The 18,369-nt window shown below is 39.0% G+C and overlaps 1 protein-coding gene across 3 annotated transcripts in view; it reads left to right on the top strand.

Annotated features, from left to right (window-relative positions):
* Positions 1-18,369, top strand: part of CCNB3 (cyclin B3) — a 65,619-nt gene that overhangs the window by 6,849 nt on the left and 40,401 nt on the right. For 2 of the 3 annotated variants that reach the window (XM_063083738.1, XM_063083736.1), the window contains exons 2-6: positions 2,547-2,679; positions 4,853-4,939; positions 10,226-10,356; positions 13,542-16,317; positions 17,356-17,454. In XM_063083738.1, coding sequence (XP_062939808.1) covers positions 2,584-2,679; positions 4,853-4,939; positions 10,226-10,356; positions 13,542-16,317; positions 17,356-17,454 — 3,189 coding nt within the window. In that variant the 5' untranslated portion in view covers positions 2,547-2,583. The remainder of the gene's footprint in view (positions 1-2,546; positions 2,680-4,852; positions 4,940-10,225; positions 10,357-13,541; positions 16,318-17,355; positions 17,455-18,369) is intronic. The other variant, XM_063083737.1, reaches the window with a different exon arrangement.

Below are 18,369 nucleotides of genomic sequence, written 5' to 3'. Positions count from 1 at the left end.
GTAATGTCATCAGCCAAGAGTTTTCTAGACTGTTGACTCCAGATTTCTTCTTTGCCTTTGAAAGGTAAAGGTTTCAGAGCATAAGTCCTTGGTCATTCATAAATTTTATGGGGCATGAATAATGAAAGTGGAGTAAGTGGTTTTCCTACAGTGCAGTTAAGGGTGGGTGTATCCAATTTAAGTTTATTGCTGCTTGGCTGAGTTTTGAGGGATGAGGTGGAAAATAGGTTTGAATTTGAGGGTTGAGAAGGAGAGGAAGATGCAACATTTGAGTGCCTACCATGTATCAGGAATACAAATTTACATTTGAGCCAAAGAACTCCTCCGCAAGTAAGCTGTGTTATAGCTGTTTCGCAAATGAGGAAATTGAGGCTCAGAGATGCTAAGTTGGATGGTTTAGAAGCCCAATTGCTAAGACTCCAAAGCCTATGCTCATTCTACCTCCTCAAACTACAGTCTTTCACTTTTTTGGAATGTTTTTCAGTATGACCAGAAAGACTCTGGTATTTTAGAAAGAGCTGGGAGTTCTATGTCACCTAATAGTTTGTCCTGGGTAGTAACTTATCTGGGACCATAATATATAATTATGATTTTTCTAAGGTGTAATGTTATCTGAGTTACAAAAATAAATGTTTTTGTTTAGGATATACATGCTGAAGTCTGTAAACTATTTTCACATGATAGCGTGAAAAAATGTGCACATGTGCATATATATCTCTATATAGAAATAGCATCTATGTAATAAAATATTAATACTTTTTAATATGAGAAAAAAATGGGGAGAATTGTATTTGCCCTCCTTACCCTCAGTTTTGTTGTGAAGATCAACTGAGGTAATAAATGTGAAGGCACGTACTTGTACTGGATTTTCTTCATCCACAAAATGTCTATACTTCTCCATCCAAAGCAAAATCCAAATCATCTTTGGCTTTTTTTTGTGTGTGTGTGTGCCTGGAAAGCTCCTTAGTCTACTTGGGAAACTGGTTGTCATTTATGTCCAGATCAAATGTTACCTCTTCCATGAAACCTTTCTCCACTCCATTCTGACAAGATTACTGACTTAGCATTATGTTTCTATAGTACTGTCTTAATTCAGGCTGGTGTAACAAAGTGCCACAGACTGGGTGGCTTAAACAACAAACATTTATGTCTCATAGTTCTGGAGGCTGGGGAGTCCAAGATCTAGGCACGGGCAGATTTGGTGTCTGGTGAGGACCCGCTTCCTGGTTCATAGATTGCTGTCATCTTGTTATATCCTCACATGGTGGAAAGGGTAAAGAGATCTCCCTGCGGTCTCTTTTATAGGGGTGCTAATCTTGTTCATAAAGCGTTTCATTCTCAGACCTAATCAGCTCCTAAAGGCCCATCTTCTAATACCATCACATTGGGGGTTAGAATGTCAACATATAACTTTTGGTGGCATACATTCAGTCCATAGCAAGTACTTTGTATCTACCTTTATTAAATAATTTGTCACATTTTTATGTTAACATTAGAGCTGTGCATGTGAATACTTCAAGAATAGGATCTGTGATTTGTGTTTGTGTCTCCATTGCCTGAAGTATCTGGCATATGGTGGTAAGTTTGTTGCATCCCCCATTAAGGTCTCTCCTAGGGAAGCCTGTTCTTTGTTAAAAGCAGCTGAACTTGGAAATTAATTGTGGATGGGGTTGGAAGGGCAGTTATATCTGAGGGGAAAGAGTGAGTCTCTCGTGTATCCAGACAGTTATTCCTCCTAATAATGTATTTGTAAGACACATTCATGTATACTAATTATTGAGGACTCACCAAATAAAAGAATCTTAAAGAATATAACATGGAGTTCCACACTGAGATGGGGCAAAGATAGGACTCTCTCAAGGGTGGTTATGACTATTAAATTCTTATGTCAAGTGATTTGCAATAAATTAGTTCCTTCTGCCGTTATCTCATTTTTGAACTTTTTTTTTTCCTACCAGGTGTCTGGAACTGGATTACAGTTTCTTCTGATTGAATGCAGCTTTTGAATATTGTCTGGACTATTTATGCATACATGTGTGTGCAGTCATTCTCTGTAGGGTCATTATAATTGCTGTGACCAGGACCCCTTGCCTTTTAAAAAACATTAATTCTGCCAGATATTAATGTTTTTTAAACAAGCCGTCGTGCTCTTGATTGTTTTTAGTACAAAACTCTCATGTAATTTGTTCTCAACATTGCTAAACCTAAACTAGGGGCTAGGCCATAGTCCCAGTGCCCACAGAGGATGACAGGCACTGTGCTGGGCTTTTTACGTAGAGTATCTCATTTAATTTGAACAACACCCTGAAGAGGTAGGTATACTTATCTCGATCTTATGGATGAAGTAACTGAAGCCCAGGGAATTTGTCACTTGCCCAAGGTTAATTGTGATAAACCAAGATTTGAACCCATATCTGCCCAACTTCAAAGTCTGTTTTCTCACTGTTAGGGATGCTATAGAAAGACTGGGTTTTCTTAAGAGTTTCCAGAGAATTCTGTGATATTTCTGGAAATTGGTGTTTTAAAGAGTCCCTTTCTTATTGCAGCTCTACCTTGAACAAGACACTGCTGAATCTGTAAGAGATGCCACCACCACTACCACCCCAAAGCTCCAAACCTGAGACTAAGAAATCTCAGTCCAGCAAAATTGTGCCCAGTGACCATGACCAATCTGAAAAGGTTAGAGCAAGGTGTCTTTCCCAACAGTGTCTTGGGTAGTCTCTTCCTGTGGCTCAGTACCTATCCTCACTCCTGAATCTTTCAGAATATATCTGGTTTAATCTGAGGAGGTGGGGAGGAGAGGCAGTCCTTGAAATTGGAGAATACCAGCAAGTTAGAACTTCAGGAGAAAGTGTGATATGATGGCTCAAATGAAGTCCACCCTCCACAATGTTCAGAACCAAACAACACTCATCCCTCTAAATGATCACATGTATACTCTTACTTTCTCTGAGAAGCTCCAAGCACGTTGCTGGGAAACTGGTACATGCTGGGAAGAGTATGAAGAATGTATCAGCAAATGTATTATCACACTTTTTACAGCTATTAAATTTGAAGAATGGGCACATTTTGACTCTGCTTTTTGACCTTATGGATATTTTGACATTGTCTTTTTGACCCTGGATATTGTATGTTCCTCATCATACATATTTTAATCAGAAGTATACTAACATTGATGAATTGCCATCAGAGAGTATTTCCTGGAGCAAACATCATTAGGTCAGTTTAATTTACATTAGTTTTCTCTCAGCAAAGATAAACAGTTTCTAATCATTTTCATTTTTGTTTTACTAAAATGATTTTCAAGTTGGGGCCAAGTTTTTTCTCATGTAAATTTATCAAGAAAGATTCGATACATTGATCAGGTTTTTGTCCATATCAAGTTTTCTGATTAGAGTTCTGCCATCATAAGTTTTGTTTTGTGGCAGTTATTTTTCCAAACCCAACTTTCTTGGAGCATATTTTGCAAATCTAAGTTTTCTTGAGTTCATTTTCAGCTGTTAATTTTATTTTGGGCTGATTATTTCTACCAGTAACATTAAGTAGGAAATAGACAACAGACTGATGTTTATTTCTTAGCTAACTTGTGAGAAAATATTTTTTTTCTAATTATTCCTACTAGAATTATTTATAATGGGCTAGATAAAAGACTAATAATTATTGCTTAGCTTAATCAATTATAAAACAGAAGTAATTCTTCTCAACTCTTCCAGGATTGCTCTATTGTGCTGGAATGGTTTACTGTATCATGAACCCACTTCTGTAGATTTTTGATTGCTCATTGTATCATGTACTAAATGTTAATTGTGGAGCTGGAGAAGAGAGCAAATGGTCTGATCCCAGTGCCCTGCTTCACATTATAACAACTCTCTGATATAGGTAGGGCAGGATTTGTTCTCAGAATTTCATATGGGAAATCTGAAACTTAGGAGATTCACCAAATAAAAGCTGTTCAGGGGTAGAAGAGCCCTACAGTGTGATCTGCCCTGACCTCTAACCCCATAGAGGTGATCTTACTTGATTGGGAGTGGGGTAAGGCATGCAGAAATACATAATACCTAGAAAGAAAGCACCCTGTGTTCGAAAATATTCACCTCTCCTCCCTTCCCCCATCCCTCTTTTATATACAGTAACAATTAGAGATTAATCTGGATCACCAAACTCCTTTCCTAAAATACAGATATTACCCTGTGAGGTTTACAATCATATTACACTATATGCTTTTAGATATTAGTTATGTCTATTAAAAGTTTATACAGACTTTTTAAAAACATGTATTCTCTCATTTGGTCCTCAGGGACTCTGTAAGGTAGGTTATCATTCCAATTTTACTGATAATAAAATTGTGGTTCAGAGATTAAGTGACTTGTCCAAGGCCAACAGCTAGTAAAGAGCTGATCCTGAACCAGTATCTAGTTATGTGCACTATTGTCCTTATTGGAAATGTCTTTAAAAAGCTACTTAACAGAAGAAATACCTTAATGTTAAATTATTGAATTGATTTACCTGAAAGCATCCATATTCAGGGTATAACTAGGAGTGCTGGGGGTGGTGGTGGCTCAACCTGAATAAGGATAACTATAGTTATGAGAGAAGTAAGAGGAAAACTTAGCTTCATTAAGCTATTTTCCTTTTTGCTTCCTCACAGCCTTGTCCCCATCATCAGTGAATAATACCTTTGGGGACTCTATAAGCAGCTTTGAGTGCCTTTTGTAGTTTTTCAGGGTTTACCATATGCATCTCCAGTTACTTTGAGATTCTGGAGTTCTCCCTGAACCCTGAAAATAACCGAAAGTCCCTGAAGAGACTGTTTATAGTTAGATATACTCATTTACCTCTTTTACTTTTTTAGAGGAGAGAGAATTACCAGGCAAAGCTATCTCCATCTTCACCTAAGGGAGGACTCAAAAAAAGATCAGCTTTTGAAGATCTCACCAATGTGAGTATGCTAGTCTAGTTCTCTGCTATGGTTTTGTATAAGGCTTAGACAACCTTTTCCTTGAAGGACCTTTGCAGTTACCGGACCCTGACTCTCTCTGGAATGTTGAGAGCGGATTTTTTGTGTGTGTGTGTGTGTGAATCAATGGCCCAATTTCAGAAACTGCAGGGGTTCTTTTACTGGCACATACCATCTAGGTCAATTAGTGGAGTTTTCTGGAAGCAGCAGAGTGATTATCAGATATAAAATTGTAGATAACTATGAGAACTATGGGTTATTGCATTTAGATAAAGACCAGAAGTGGCTTAGCTGGCTGTCTAGGCCTTGGAGGTAAGTACTTTGGTAGAATCATTGTAGTTCAGGGCAGTGTTTATCAATTCGAGCACTATGGGCATTTGTGGCAGGATAATTTTTTCTGTTGTGTAGGGCTGACCTCAGCCAGCATCTTTGACCCCTAGGTACTAAATTCTAGCAGCAGCCCAGTCATAGTGACAATCAAAAATGCCACCTTATGTACAGGATCATTGAGAAGGACAATTCCATGATCTGGTTTTCAATTATGAGGATCTAGAAACTCAATTTTGACTAGAATTCTTGAGTTCACTTCCAAGTTATCTCCCTTCTGGTATTATTAAGGTGCCAACAAAAATTAGAATTAATAGAATGTTGCTAATTGAATACAGAATGAGACCACAGGTAATCTTTGGTCTTAGAAGATAAAAATAACTGATGCCTACTGAGTACTTACCATGTGCCAGGCATTATTCTAAGCACTTTTTCCTGTATCAGTTAATCCTCATATAAACTTGTGAGGTAGATACTATAATCATCTCTATTTTATAGATGAGGACTTGCCCAATGTTGGTCTTGAAGTCTATTTCACTTAGGCTACAGAGAAGCCAGGTGAACTATTCCTGCCCTGCACAATAGAGTGTACTTCTGTGGCTACCAGAATACTTGTATCTACTAGATAATGTTTTACCCCTTTGGGCAGGATTGGATAAGCATCAACAAAGTTCTGTCCTTTGGATCTCTACTCTTTAGATGCTGTATGACCACCTTTCTGCTAATGCAGTCTCTTCTCCATGCAGATTACAACATATATCTTTGTTATAGCTTTTTGCATAATTTCAGATTTACTATTGACTGGTAGAAAGAGCTCACTCCCGCACATACCTGTAAGATTAGATTCATTTCCTGACCTATTGAACCATGGATCTACAAACTTGGCTGAAATAAGGTAGCCACACAAACCAGGAACAGATGCAGTGCATTTTAGTGTAGCTTCCCTTGGCCCCCAGAGTCCCTGATGTGAGCATAGTGACATTGTGCAAAATAAGTGTCTTAGTCTGTTCAGGCCACTATAACAAAATACTTTAGACTGGGTAACTTATAAACAATAAAAATTTATTGCTCACAGTTCTGGGGGCTGGGAAGTCTAGGATCAAGTTACTGGCAGATTTGGTATCTGGTAAGGGTCTGTTCCTTGATGGTGTTTTCTAGCTGTGTCCTTACATGGTGGAAGGGGCAAACAAGCTCCCTTGGGCCTCTTTTATAAGGTCACTAATCCCATTTATAAGAACTCTGCCCTCATAACTTAATCACTCCCAAAAGGCCCTGCTTCTTAATACTATCACATTGTGTATTAGGTTTCAACATATGAATTTTTGGGGGGTAGGGGAGGACACAAATATTCAGATAATAGCAGTAAGGTATCATAGCATGTGAAAAACTGACTTTCTTGTTACATCTCGGTTCCCCCCCCCCCCTTTTTTTAAATGAGGTTTGTTTCACTATTTGGAAAGAACAGACACAAATGAACTGTACCAATAATAGGAAATCCATGTAGATGTCCAAAACCTTCCTGTTTCTCCAACTGAATTGAACACATGTTCAGCCATATCCTAATCAGGGGGATGCGGGGGGAAGGCATTCCTGATCAGTATCGCTGCCTCTAGCTTTCTAGCAGCTCAGAAAGCTCATTTATCTTTTACATTCAAGTTCTGAAGATTCACCTTGAATGGTCTTTGGTGCTTTCCAAAGAAAGTTTCATCATTACAGTGTACCTAAGTCATTCCTAGGGCTAGGCATTTCTGCAGATATCTGAGCTCATCTGTTTGAATGTTGAGGGTTCCTTTCTTGAATTTTGGGGATTCCCTATATGATGATTTTCTTCTTCCTGTCAGTATTACTAGGTCTTCATGTCTCTGTCTCTGTCATCCTCTTAACATTTGCCACAGTGAGGTCCTGGCCTGCCAAAAAGTTGATCTGTTTTTATTAGTTAATCCGCTGTGAGTTTTTATTTCCCTCTCCTTTGTTATTTCCATCATGAGAATTCTGACATATAAGAACTACTGCTAAGCTAGTAGACAAGGAGATAGGGCCTATATCCATGTTTACCTAAATGGTTTTGTGTCAGTATGATCTTCATCTCTATTCTCCTATTTCATGGTGAAAGAATTTTGGGGTAGTACAGGTAAAGGTCCCCTTGAACTTAGATCTGAAATTATCAGTACTTTGAACCTGCACATATGACAAGTAGAGTTTCATCTGGTGTGGTAAGTTCTCTACCTCTCTCCTGCCAGGAATGTGCTTCTTTTCCCATTCTGAATCTTGATTATGCTTATAGGGAATTTGTAAAACTTTAGGTGAAGTTAAAGTGAAAACAATGCCAAGCTCTTTAAAGAGCAGAGGTGAATGATTTAAGGTCCTGAGAAATAATTCCCTATTGGATTGTAGTTGCTTATTATGATCTGATGATACGAAGACATTCTTTTTTTTCTACATTTCATTGGGAAATAATTTCAAATTTACAAAGTGTTGCAAATATCAAAAATAGTACAAGGAACACCCATATATCCTTTACCTAGATTACCTATTAACAATTTTTTCCATTTATCATTTGCTTACATACATCATGGCTCTTTGCCCCTAAGTACTTCAGTGTATATAGGAAATTTCCTATAAGAATAGGAAAATTGTCTTATCTAACTACAGTACAATTATCAACTGTATACATTTACATTGATATAGCACTTTAATTACTCATTCATATTCCAGTTTTGTCAGTTGACCTTACATTATAATAGTTTTGGTATGGCATTTTTCTTCCTCCAGTTAAGGATCCAGTCTAGGATCGTGTATCACATTTATTTGCATTGTCATTTTATCTTCTTAATCTGGAACATTTCCATAGCCTTTTTTTTTATGTTGCCATTTTTGAAGGATATAGCCCCACACAGCTCCCCTCTTTTTAAAAATAGAACAAACATCATTTTGTTTGTCTGTTTCTTTGTGATTAGGTTGATGTTATACATTCTTGGCTAGAATACTATGTAGGTGGTGTTCTATCCTTCTCAAGGTATCACATCTGGAGGAACACGATGTCTGTCTGTCCCTCATTGGTGACGTTAATTTTGATCATCTGGTCAAGATGTAACCTGGCTTCTCTACTGTATAATTACTGTTTATTTTTTTCCTCTTGAAACTAATAGGCAGTCTGTAGGATATACTTCTAAGAGCCTGCAAATAACCTGCTCTTTATCAAAATGTCCCCTAGATTTAGCATTCATTGGTGATTTTTGCCTAAATCAATCTTTATTATTATTTTCTTCCCACTTTAGCACTCACTCCCCATTTACCAGTCTGCCCTTGGAATTCTACTACAAGCATGAGTCTTCCCTTCTCTTCTGTTTATTATCGGAATGGGATCATGAATTCTTATTTTATTTCATTTTTTGGCAGCTGGCTGGTATGGGGATCTGAACCCTTGACCTTGGTTTTATTAGCTCTGTGCTCTCCCAAGTGAGCTAACTGGCTAGCCCTTAGAATTCTTATTTTTTCAGTGGCTTATTGTTCATTATTGTATTTTATTTTGGTTCTGAAATTGTCCCAGATTTGGCCAGTAGGAGCTTCTTCAGTCTGACTCCTATGTCCTTGTGACATGCTGTCATAATTTTTTTTGAGCATTTTCTTCCTAGCATAAAAAGATGTTCCAGGCTCATCTTTATACCTACTCTGTCCCAGCCCTGGAGTCAATCATTTCTCCAAAGAGTTCTAGTTCCTTTTATTGGGGGATGGTATTAGATATCAAGATCTCAGTGCTAAGTGTACTACTGGGGTGTCTGCTTTTTCTGCCCTTTCAGCAGATAGAGCTAGGAAATATCTGTATGTATATACACATACATACACACATATATTTAAACATACATAGACACATACATTTATATGCACACTTATACCTATATACACAGATATATATACATATACCTATATATACACACACCCGTATTTAAGAAATCATGAATGTGCACAGCTCCAATTCTAATGCACAAGTTTCTCTTGCATTCCCTGGTCCATATTTGTATGTATGTTCCTCCTTCTACAGTGAGAACCCTGATTACCAAGGACATCAACACATTTACTTGAAATTACTTTATCTGTATCCTGTAATAAATAAACCTATTAAAAAGAGTTCCAGATTTATTTGCAATATTCACTCCCAGCAAACCCATCTTAAGAATGTACACTTTGAGGGTATATAGTCAAATACTGTATTTATAAGTTACTTGGATTGGTTGTTTTTTGTCTTCTCTTTTCTTCTATTTTTTCCTTTAGTGTGGTTATGGTATTTATTTGAAATATAATTAGGTTCATTTGTTTTATTCTAAAGACATAACAAGTTTATTATTACTTACATTATTCATAGTCCCATGATTGCTCCTACTATTTGAGTTAGTCAGAATTAGAGACTGTGGTGAAACTCCCCAGAGCCCCGCATTAAATGAATACCATTCAATGAGATGGCATAGATATATCACAAGTGGTATTGTGTTATATGTCTACCCTGAAAAGCAAGTTGATCTTGGCATACCCAGACAGCAAAGCCAGTCATTTTGCCTTTTTTCCCCTATGAACATCTTATGAGGTCAAAGTGGAATGTGATGTTAACAAGGCTTCTTTTCAGTTATTTTCCAGCCAGTATGCCTAGCACAGAGATCAGAACTATATCCTATATTCCTTGGAAGTACTTAAGGCTACTATTTAGCCATTTTGTACCAGTGCTGCTGCACTGGTTGTTTGCTGCTAGCTTCCACTGTGATTGGTTGTCTCAGTGCCATACTGGTTGTGAGATGTTTGGACTATCACTCCTGGGAACACCTAAACAACCTGTACGTGTGGGTCAGGACTTCCCTTTAAGAGTCACCTGTTGGGTAATTTGTGGTTTTTGTGGTTTTCTTCATTTCCCTGCCTCTTTCCCCCGTCATCCCACTTTTTTTTTTGCAGGCTTCTCAAAGTCAATCTGCCCAGCCCAAGAAGGAAGCCAATAAGGGGGTTATAAAAGATGTCCCCAAGAAGATAAACAGGAACACACATGCTCTTGGGGTGGCCAAGCACAATGATATGAATATAAAAAGGTGAGTAAGAGTGAACTCAGATGCATTGTTGTAGATGGTAAAGAAGAGTATGTGACATCCTTTTGACCATCTTTTGTCCCCATTGAGAACATAATTTAGTGAGCCACAGTGGTGACTACCACATTAACCTTGGGTACTGAGGTGGGCCCAACTGTGGTTGCTGAGAAGTTACAGGTCTTTTCTCTCTCTCTCTTCTTCCGTGGTGTGTATGCATATTGAAAGAGCTGTTGTCATTGGGGAGGTTCCCAAACGACCTTGAGCTCATCTTTTCCCTTGTAGTAATTCAGTCCCTGTTTGAACTACTCTGTGCTTGGGAGTGTAGGGACAATTTAACTTTTCAGAGACTCAGCAAATGGCTGCTAGCTTGCCAGTCTGCTCATTTTATTTGAAGCTTTAGGGGAAGTTTGTCCCTCTTTGCTGAAGAGAAATTACTATCTCCGTAAGCCAAAAAGATGTGTCTTCCAGCTGTTAATGGTAACCATTTACAGGTTCTGCAAGTAGAGATGAGCATTCCCATCTAGGATTGGAAAAAGAATTTACCCCTAGGAAAACTTTTATTGGAAGAAGACTTAGAAAGTAGAGTGAGACTTTTCTGTATCTTCTCATTTCGGCACGAGACTGACCAATCTGCACTTGAATAGATTAGGTAGATGGCTATAGCAGGGCTAAGCATGAGTTCCAAAGGCTAAGGTAAAAATGTTAGAGAATTCCAGAAAATTAACATGCAAGGTCCGTAGGACATTTTGCTAATTACCCAGCAGAAGGAAGATCAGCCTTTAACCCCACTTTGTTTCCTGACAAAATGGAATTCCTGGGGTTTGTATGCATATTTTGACCTTAATTTCCTACATTATTTTCTCCTGAATTTCTTTTATCATTTTGAAAGCAGGGAAACCCTTACAAATGCCATAAACATTCTTCCCTTCATTCAGTATTCAGTGGAATGGACTCTAATATTAGTACTAGAACTAGTACCATTTATTGAGAGCTCACTATAATTCACAAATATAATTACTAAGTCTCTTTTTTGTAAGCTTTATTGAGATATAAGTCACATACCATATGATTCACCTATTTAAAGTGTACAATCCAGGGGCTTTTAATGTATTCACTTATGCAGCCATCACAATTTTAGAATGTTTTTTTTATCAACCCCCAAAGAAACCCTGTACCTTTAACTATCACCTCTCATCCCCCCATCTTCCTCAGCTCTAGGCGACCACTGATCTACTTCCTTTCTCTATAAAGATTTCCCTGTTCTGGATATTTCATATAAATGGGATTAAACAACGAGTGATCTTTTGTGTCTGGTTTTTTTTACTTGGCATAATGTTTTCAAGGTTCATCCATGTCATAGCAGGAATCAGTATTTCATTTCCTTTTATTGCCAAATATTTCATTGTATGGATATACCATATATTGCTTATCCATTCATTAGTTGATGGACATTTGGGTTGTTTATACCTTTTAGTAGTTATGAATCCCACTTGGTTGTGATGTGTAATCCTTTTATATGTTGCTGAATTTGGTTTGCTAGTATTTTGTTGAGGATTTTTGCATCTGTGTTCATAAGAGGTATTGGTCTGCAGTTTTCTTGTGATGTTTTTGTCTGTGTTTGGTAGGAGAAGAATACTGTCCTCATAGAATGAGTTAGAAACCCTTCCCACTTTTTCTATTTCTTGGGAGATTTCATGAAGAACTGGTATTAATTCTTATTTAAATATTTGGTAGAATTCACCAGTGAAGGCATCTGGACCTGGACTTTGTGGGTAGTTTTTTGATTATTAATTGAATGTCTTTACTTGTTATAGGTCTATTCAGATTTTCTATTTACTTCTTGAATAAGTTTTGGTAGTTTGTGTTTTCCTAGGAATTTGTCCATTTCATCTAAGTTATCTAATTTATTGGTGTGCAATTGTTCATAACATTCCTTTATGTTAAATGTTTTTAAGCATATTGTTGAATTTTTACAAGACTGTGAAGGAGGTATTATTATGATCCCATTTTATAAGTGAAAAAACTGAAGCACAGAGGGTTAACTTACCCACAGTCAGTCACCCAGCCAGTAAGTGGAGGAGCTAGAATTTGAATCAGGGCATTCTAGCTCCAGAATGCATGTTCTTATTATAACTAGACCATCTAAAGACTACCTCTAAAAGTTCTCATCAGGAGGGACCTTGAGCCTATCTGGTCAGACAGAATCTTTTGAGGCATTTGCTCTTAAAAAAAAATAAATTAGTGGTTTTTATTCCTAGTGTTTTACAGCCATCACTACTATCTAATTATAGAACTTTTTCAATACCCCCAAAAGAAACCCATACCTATTAGAAGTCCCTTTCTTTTCCCAGTCCCCCTTCTCATCCCCATTCTGTTCCAGACTCAGGTAACCACTAATCTGCTTTCTATTATGGATACGCCTCTATGGATATGTCTATTCTGGACGTTTTATATAAATTCAATTATATGATATCTGGTCTTTTGGAGGCATTTACTCCTCTTGTTCAGACTGGTGATTATATTTGCCTTCAATTCTCTTTTCTTATTCTGATTTCTAATCTTCCAGTGATTTGGTCACACTAGGTTAGTCACTCTAATTGGGCTTGAAATCCTACTCAAAACAAAACTTTGCATCTGTCACATGTGACAAATTTCTGTTTTGGTCTTTTGTCTCCATTGGGAAAGCATTTCCTTAGTAGCCCAAGGTGAAGGGAATGTGGTTAGATACCACCAGTGCTAATTACCAGCCCACCTCTCTCATTAGCCTGCAAACAATATTAATTTCAACTTGCACTTTACCAGATACCTGGTGCTGATAGACAAAGACAAATAAATGCCGCTAGAGAGGGAGACTGATACATGAGCAGATGACTCATCCAATGTGATAAGTATTATAATAAAAGCCTTTATATATAAATAAAGGCAATAAATCACATATGAGAAAGCATAACATGAATTTCAGGGGAAAAACTGTAGAAAAGTGTAGTGACCTAGGCTGTGGAAACCAAATAGTGTGCTACGTACTTGATTTGCTATGGTACCCATTGATATTTTACCCTCTAATCTGTCTCTTGGGATTGAAGCCCTTTCCCCGTCCATACTTTCAGTAAATATAGCAACAAAATGAGATAGTAGATGAGAATTTCAGGAACTACATTCTTCTTACCCAGACATTGTTTCTTTTATAGGTATAAGCTGGAACCCTCACCGGTAGTAGACTCTACCACTTTGGTACCAAACGTTATGGAAAAACCACTCATTCTGGAGATATCTTCCATCTCCAAAACACCCACCACTGAGGAGGCACCTCTCTTCAAAAAGCCATTAGTTCTAAAAGAGGAACCCACTACTGAGGAGACAACCCTCATCAAGAAGTCATTATCTTTAAAGAAATACACAAATAACAGAGAGATGTCCCTTTCAGAGGGACCACTGTCCTTGCAGGAGGAGACTGACAATGATGATGAGTTTGTTATAGAGCAAGCGACTTTTAGGAACAAACATAAAACTGAGGAGGCAGCCATCACCAAGAGAACATTATCCTTAAAGAAGGAGATGTGCGTATATCAGGGGAAGCAGTCCTGCTGGGAGGAGTCATATGCCTTGCAGGACATCAGTGTTGAAGAGGATTCCTTCTTTATGGAGCCAATGAATTTTAGGAAGAAGCCTAAAACTGGGGAGTCACCCCCCACCAAGAAGATGTTATCAGTAAAGAAGTGTACCAGTCAGGGTAAGAGGTCCCACTTCAAGCCACTAGTATTGCAGAAGACCATTTCTGGAGAGGAGTCACTCACTAAAGAGCTGTCGTCCTTTAAAAAGGAGCCTACCACTGATGAGGAGTTTTTCTTCCAGGAGTCATCTATGTTGCAACAGAAGCACACCACTCAGGGGGAGGTAGATCTTTTGAAGAAGCCATGGGCATTGCAGGGGAATAGTGACAGTGAAGATAACTCTGTTATGGAGGTAGCTTCCTTTAAAAAGAAACATACTACCAAGAAGTCAAACCCCATAAAGATGTCATCACCTTTAAAGAAGAAGAAATGCACCTCACAGGGGAAGAGGTCCCACTTCAAGCCACTAGTATTGCAGAAGACCATTTCTGGAGAGGAGTCACTCACTAATGAGCTGTTGTCCTTTAAGAAGAAGCCTACCACTAAGGAGGAGTCCCTTTTCCAGGAGCCATCTGCACTGCAAGAACAGAACACCACTCAGGAGGAGGTATCAACCTTGAAGAAGCCCCTGGCCTTGCAAAAGTCTACTGAGGAGGAGTCACTTTTTAAGCAGGCTTTGGCTTTTAAGAAGCATACCACTGAGGAGGCAACCCCCACCAAGAAGCCTTTACCTTTGAAGAAGCAGCAGCATACCATTCAAGGGACAATGTCCCACTTGAAGAAGCCACTAGTATTGCAGAAGACCACCTTTGGAGAGAAGTCACTCATTAAGGAGTCATTGTCCTCTAAAGAAGAAAAAGTGTCTTTAGAGAAAAAAAAATGCGCCACTCAAGTGATTTCCGTCTGTCAAGAAATGTTGGACTTGCAGGATGTGTTTGGCAAAGATAAAAATTCTTTCTTTACAGAGCCAGTGTCATTTAAGAAGAATCCTACAACTGAGGAGGCAGTTCTCACCAAGACCCAATTATCTCTAAAGAAGAAGCAGATCACTCAGGGGAAGGTGTTCCCCTTAAAGAAGCCATTGGTCTTGGAGAAGACCATCTTGGAAGAGGAGTCACTCTCTAAGAAGCTGTTGCCCTTTAAGAATAAAACTACAACTCAGGAGGAGTTCCTCTTCCAGGAGCCACCTGCACTAAAAGAGAAGCACACTACTCTGCAGGAGTTGTCTCTCTCAAAGAAGCCATTGGCCTTGCAGGAGAAGACTACCACTAAAGAAGAATCATATATTAAGGAACCATTGTCCTTGAAGGAGAAGCCTACCACTGAGGAAGAATTCCTTTTTCAGGAGCTATTCTCATTGCATGTAACTCCTGCCAACGAAGAAGAGTTCTTCTTCCAGAAGGCTTTGGTCTTGCAAGAGAAGATTGATACCAAGGAGGATTCCTTGAAGAAGCTGTTGGTCTTGCAGGAAAACACCAACGATGAGGAGTCCCTTATTAAGCAGCCACTGGCCTTGCAGGAGCACCCCAACATTGAGAAGGAGGGCCTCTTCAAGGAGCCCTTGGCCATGCAGGAGAAGCCCAGCATTGAGAAGGAGGCTGTCCTCAAGGAGCCCATCACTGACACAGAGGCTAACTTCAAGAAACCTTTGGTCTTGCAGGAGAAGCCCAGCATTGAGAAAGAGACCATCTTCAAGGAACTCTTGGCCTTGCAAGAGAAGTCCACAATTGAGGAGAAGGCCATCCCGAAGGAGCCCTTGTATTTTGAGGAGAAGCCCAGCACTGATAAGGAGACATTCTTCAGGGAGTACTTGGCCTTGCAAAAGCTTCCCGTGATGGAGGAGGAAGCCATGCTGAAGGATCCGTTGACCTTGCATGAGAAGCCCAGCATTGAGAAGGAGACCCTCTTCAAGGAGCACTTGGCTTTGCAAGAGAAGCCCAGAATTGAGAAGGAGGCTGTCCCCAAGGAGCCCTTGGCCCTGCAGGAGAAGCCTAGCATTGAAAAGGAAGCCCTCTCCAAGGAGCTGTCATCATTGCAGGAGGCATTCCTTTTTAAGGAGGTAGTAGCCTTGAATGAGAAACTCACCACTGAGAAGGAGTCGTCCTCCAAAGAGCCATTGGCCTTGGAAGAGGATCCCACCTGCAAGGAAGACACCTTTCTCAAAACATTCTTGATCCTCCCAGTTGAGACCAGTCCACATGTGTCCAGCACTGCCCCTGAATCCAGAATAGGCAAGTCCAGTGCTGCTACCATGTCCAGTGTGGGCAAGTCCAGTCCTCCCAGCAAGTCCAGTGCATGCGAATCTGGTTCTAACAAAACTGTCTCACTTCAGGGCAAGAGAACACAGGAGGAGGTATTCATCTATCTTTTTAAATTAGATAAAGTATTATTTGTCCTGGAGGTGACTCCTAGCAAAGATTTTTTGCCTTCCTAAACAATCAAGCTTTATATGTAGAAAGTTATGGGAGGTTCCTCCACCTAGAGAAAGGGTGATGTTTCTTGGGTTTACTTCTGATTTTATTTAATGATAGGTGATGCAGAATCATCTCTTTTCACCTTTACGATATGGGATAAATTTACCAGGCTCTTTGGCATTTTTCTTTTAAATCAAGTTGACCTTATAGAATCTCTTAACTTATTGATTCGCATAGTGATAGATCTATGCAATCATAAAATATTTATTCCAGGAGTACTGACAAGGGTCTGGCATATTGTGCTGTGTACTCACTCAGGCTTTGCAATAGTGGTTAGATTATTTCATTCAGGAAATTGCCTTTCTTAGTAATTGCAATCTGCATCACAGTGGGCTTTAGTCACAGGTGGACAAAGTTCACAGGGACATCTCCCAAGGAAGGTGGTCTTTGAGTTGTAAATTACAAAATGAAGCTGGAGAAGAAATATCCCACTTGGTGGGAAAACAACCTGGGTAAATGTGTAGAAGGGAGGAAAAGACTACCAAGAAGAGGAATTGGGCCAGATCAAAACATTGGGATGTAACAAGGGACCTAAGAAGACAGGTGACTTAGCTCAAATAATAAAACAGGAATGTCTTTCTTGGAGAGTCTTGAGCTTACCTATAAAAGAGTGCCTTGTTCTTAAGGGCAAAGCAGGCATATATGAGGTGTCTTCAAAAAGTTCATGGAAAGATTCATATTATCTTTTAATTCTGTTTTTCCACGAACTTACTGAAGTACCCTAAAACAAGAAAGACTAGGCATTTCTTGATCACTGGACAGTATGAGGATTGCAGGGCCCAGGGGTGCTGTTATAGCTTAGGATATATGAGGCTTGAGGAAGACAGTAGGGAGAAAGGAGTCATCCTTGATGTGTATGTGCTGAGCCTTCCTTGGAATCTTTCTTCTCCTCATATGTCTTTTTGGTGATTTCCAAGCAGATGACCCCACTGGAAGATATTGAAAAGGACCTCAGTGATCCATTTTTCAATTCAACGTATGTCAAGGATATCTTCAGTTACATGAAGGAAAGAGAGGTGTGTAGGTGACTGGGGTAGGGGACTATGATTTCTAGTTCTCATTTCCTCATCATTCCATCCTCCAATATGCAAGTTGAAAGGGGAGGTAATAATGATAACGAAAATAATAATGTGAACATCTAACATTTATTGGTAGCTTACTGTGAATTGGACATTGTGCAAAGGGATTTATAGATATTATCTTATTTAATCCTCCCAATAACTTTATGGTGGTAGGTATTATTACCTTCTACAGATAGGGGAAACTTCTCAGAGTCACACAACTAGTATATGGTAGAGCTGGGATATGGACTAAAGTCTGATTAACTTGAAGACCATAATCATGCACCTCTAATTGCTGAGGAGACAGTCTCAGACTCATAAATGGTGAAGTAGTCTTATTCTGAGTGGTTGCTATTGGAGATCTTTTTTTTTTTTCCCCTCTATGCATGTTTCTGGCATTGTATGTAAAATCATACCTTTTGTTTCAGCTTTCCAACCTGGTGAAATTTTCTTTCTCCTTTGAAATCTGCCAGTCTCCTTTATCACTAATTATCAATTACAAATCTTCTATCTCACAATGGAACAGATTTTCTACCAAGTAGAATTTTTAGCAGGCCATGTGTAAGAGGGTGGGTGAATATCTAGTCCTCTCTATAGAGAGTGATTAACTGTGTGATTCCAAAGCCCAATGCTTTTTCTAGTATACCTTGGAAGAAGTAAGAGGCAACCTTTTTATTCTAGAAGTGTGAACCTTGGCTCAGTAGTAGCAATTTCACTTGGGATCTTGTTAGAAATGCAGAAACCTAAGCCCCACCCCACACCTTCTAAATCAGAATCTGATTTTTTTAAAAGATCCCCAAAGTAGTACATATGTATGTTAAAGTCTGAGAAGCACTGCTCTACACTGCATGGTATTGTGCTTTAGGCTGA

This window comes from Cynocephalus volans, chromosome X (genome assembly GCF_027409185.1).
Source record: "Cynocephalus volans isolate mCynVol1 chromosome X, mCynVol1.pri, whole genome shotgun sequence".
NCBI lineage: Eukaryota > Metazoa > Chordata > Mammalia > Dermoptera > Cynocephalidae > Cynocephalus > Cynocephalus volans.
Note: the sequence above shows the minus strand (reverse complement) of the source record. Positions and strands in the feature narration are given on the sequence as shown.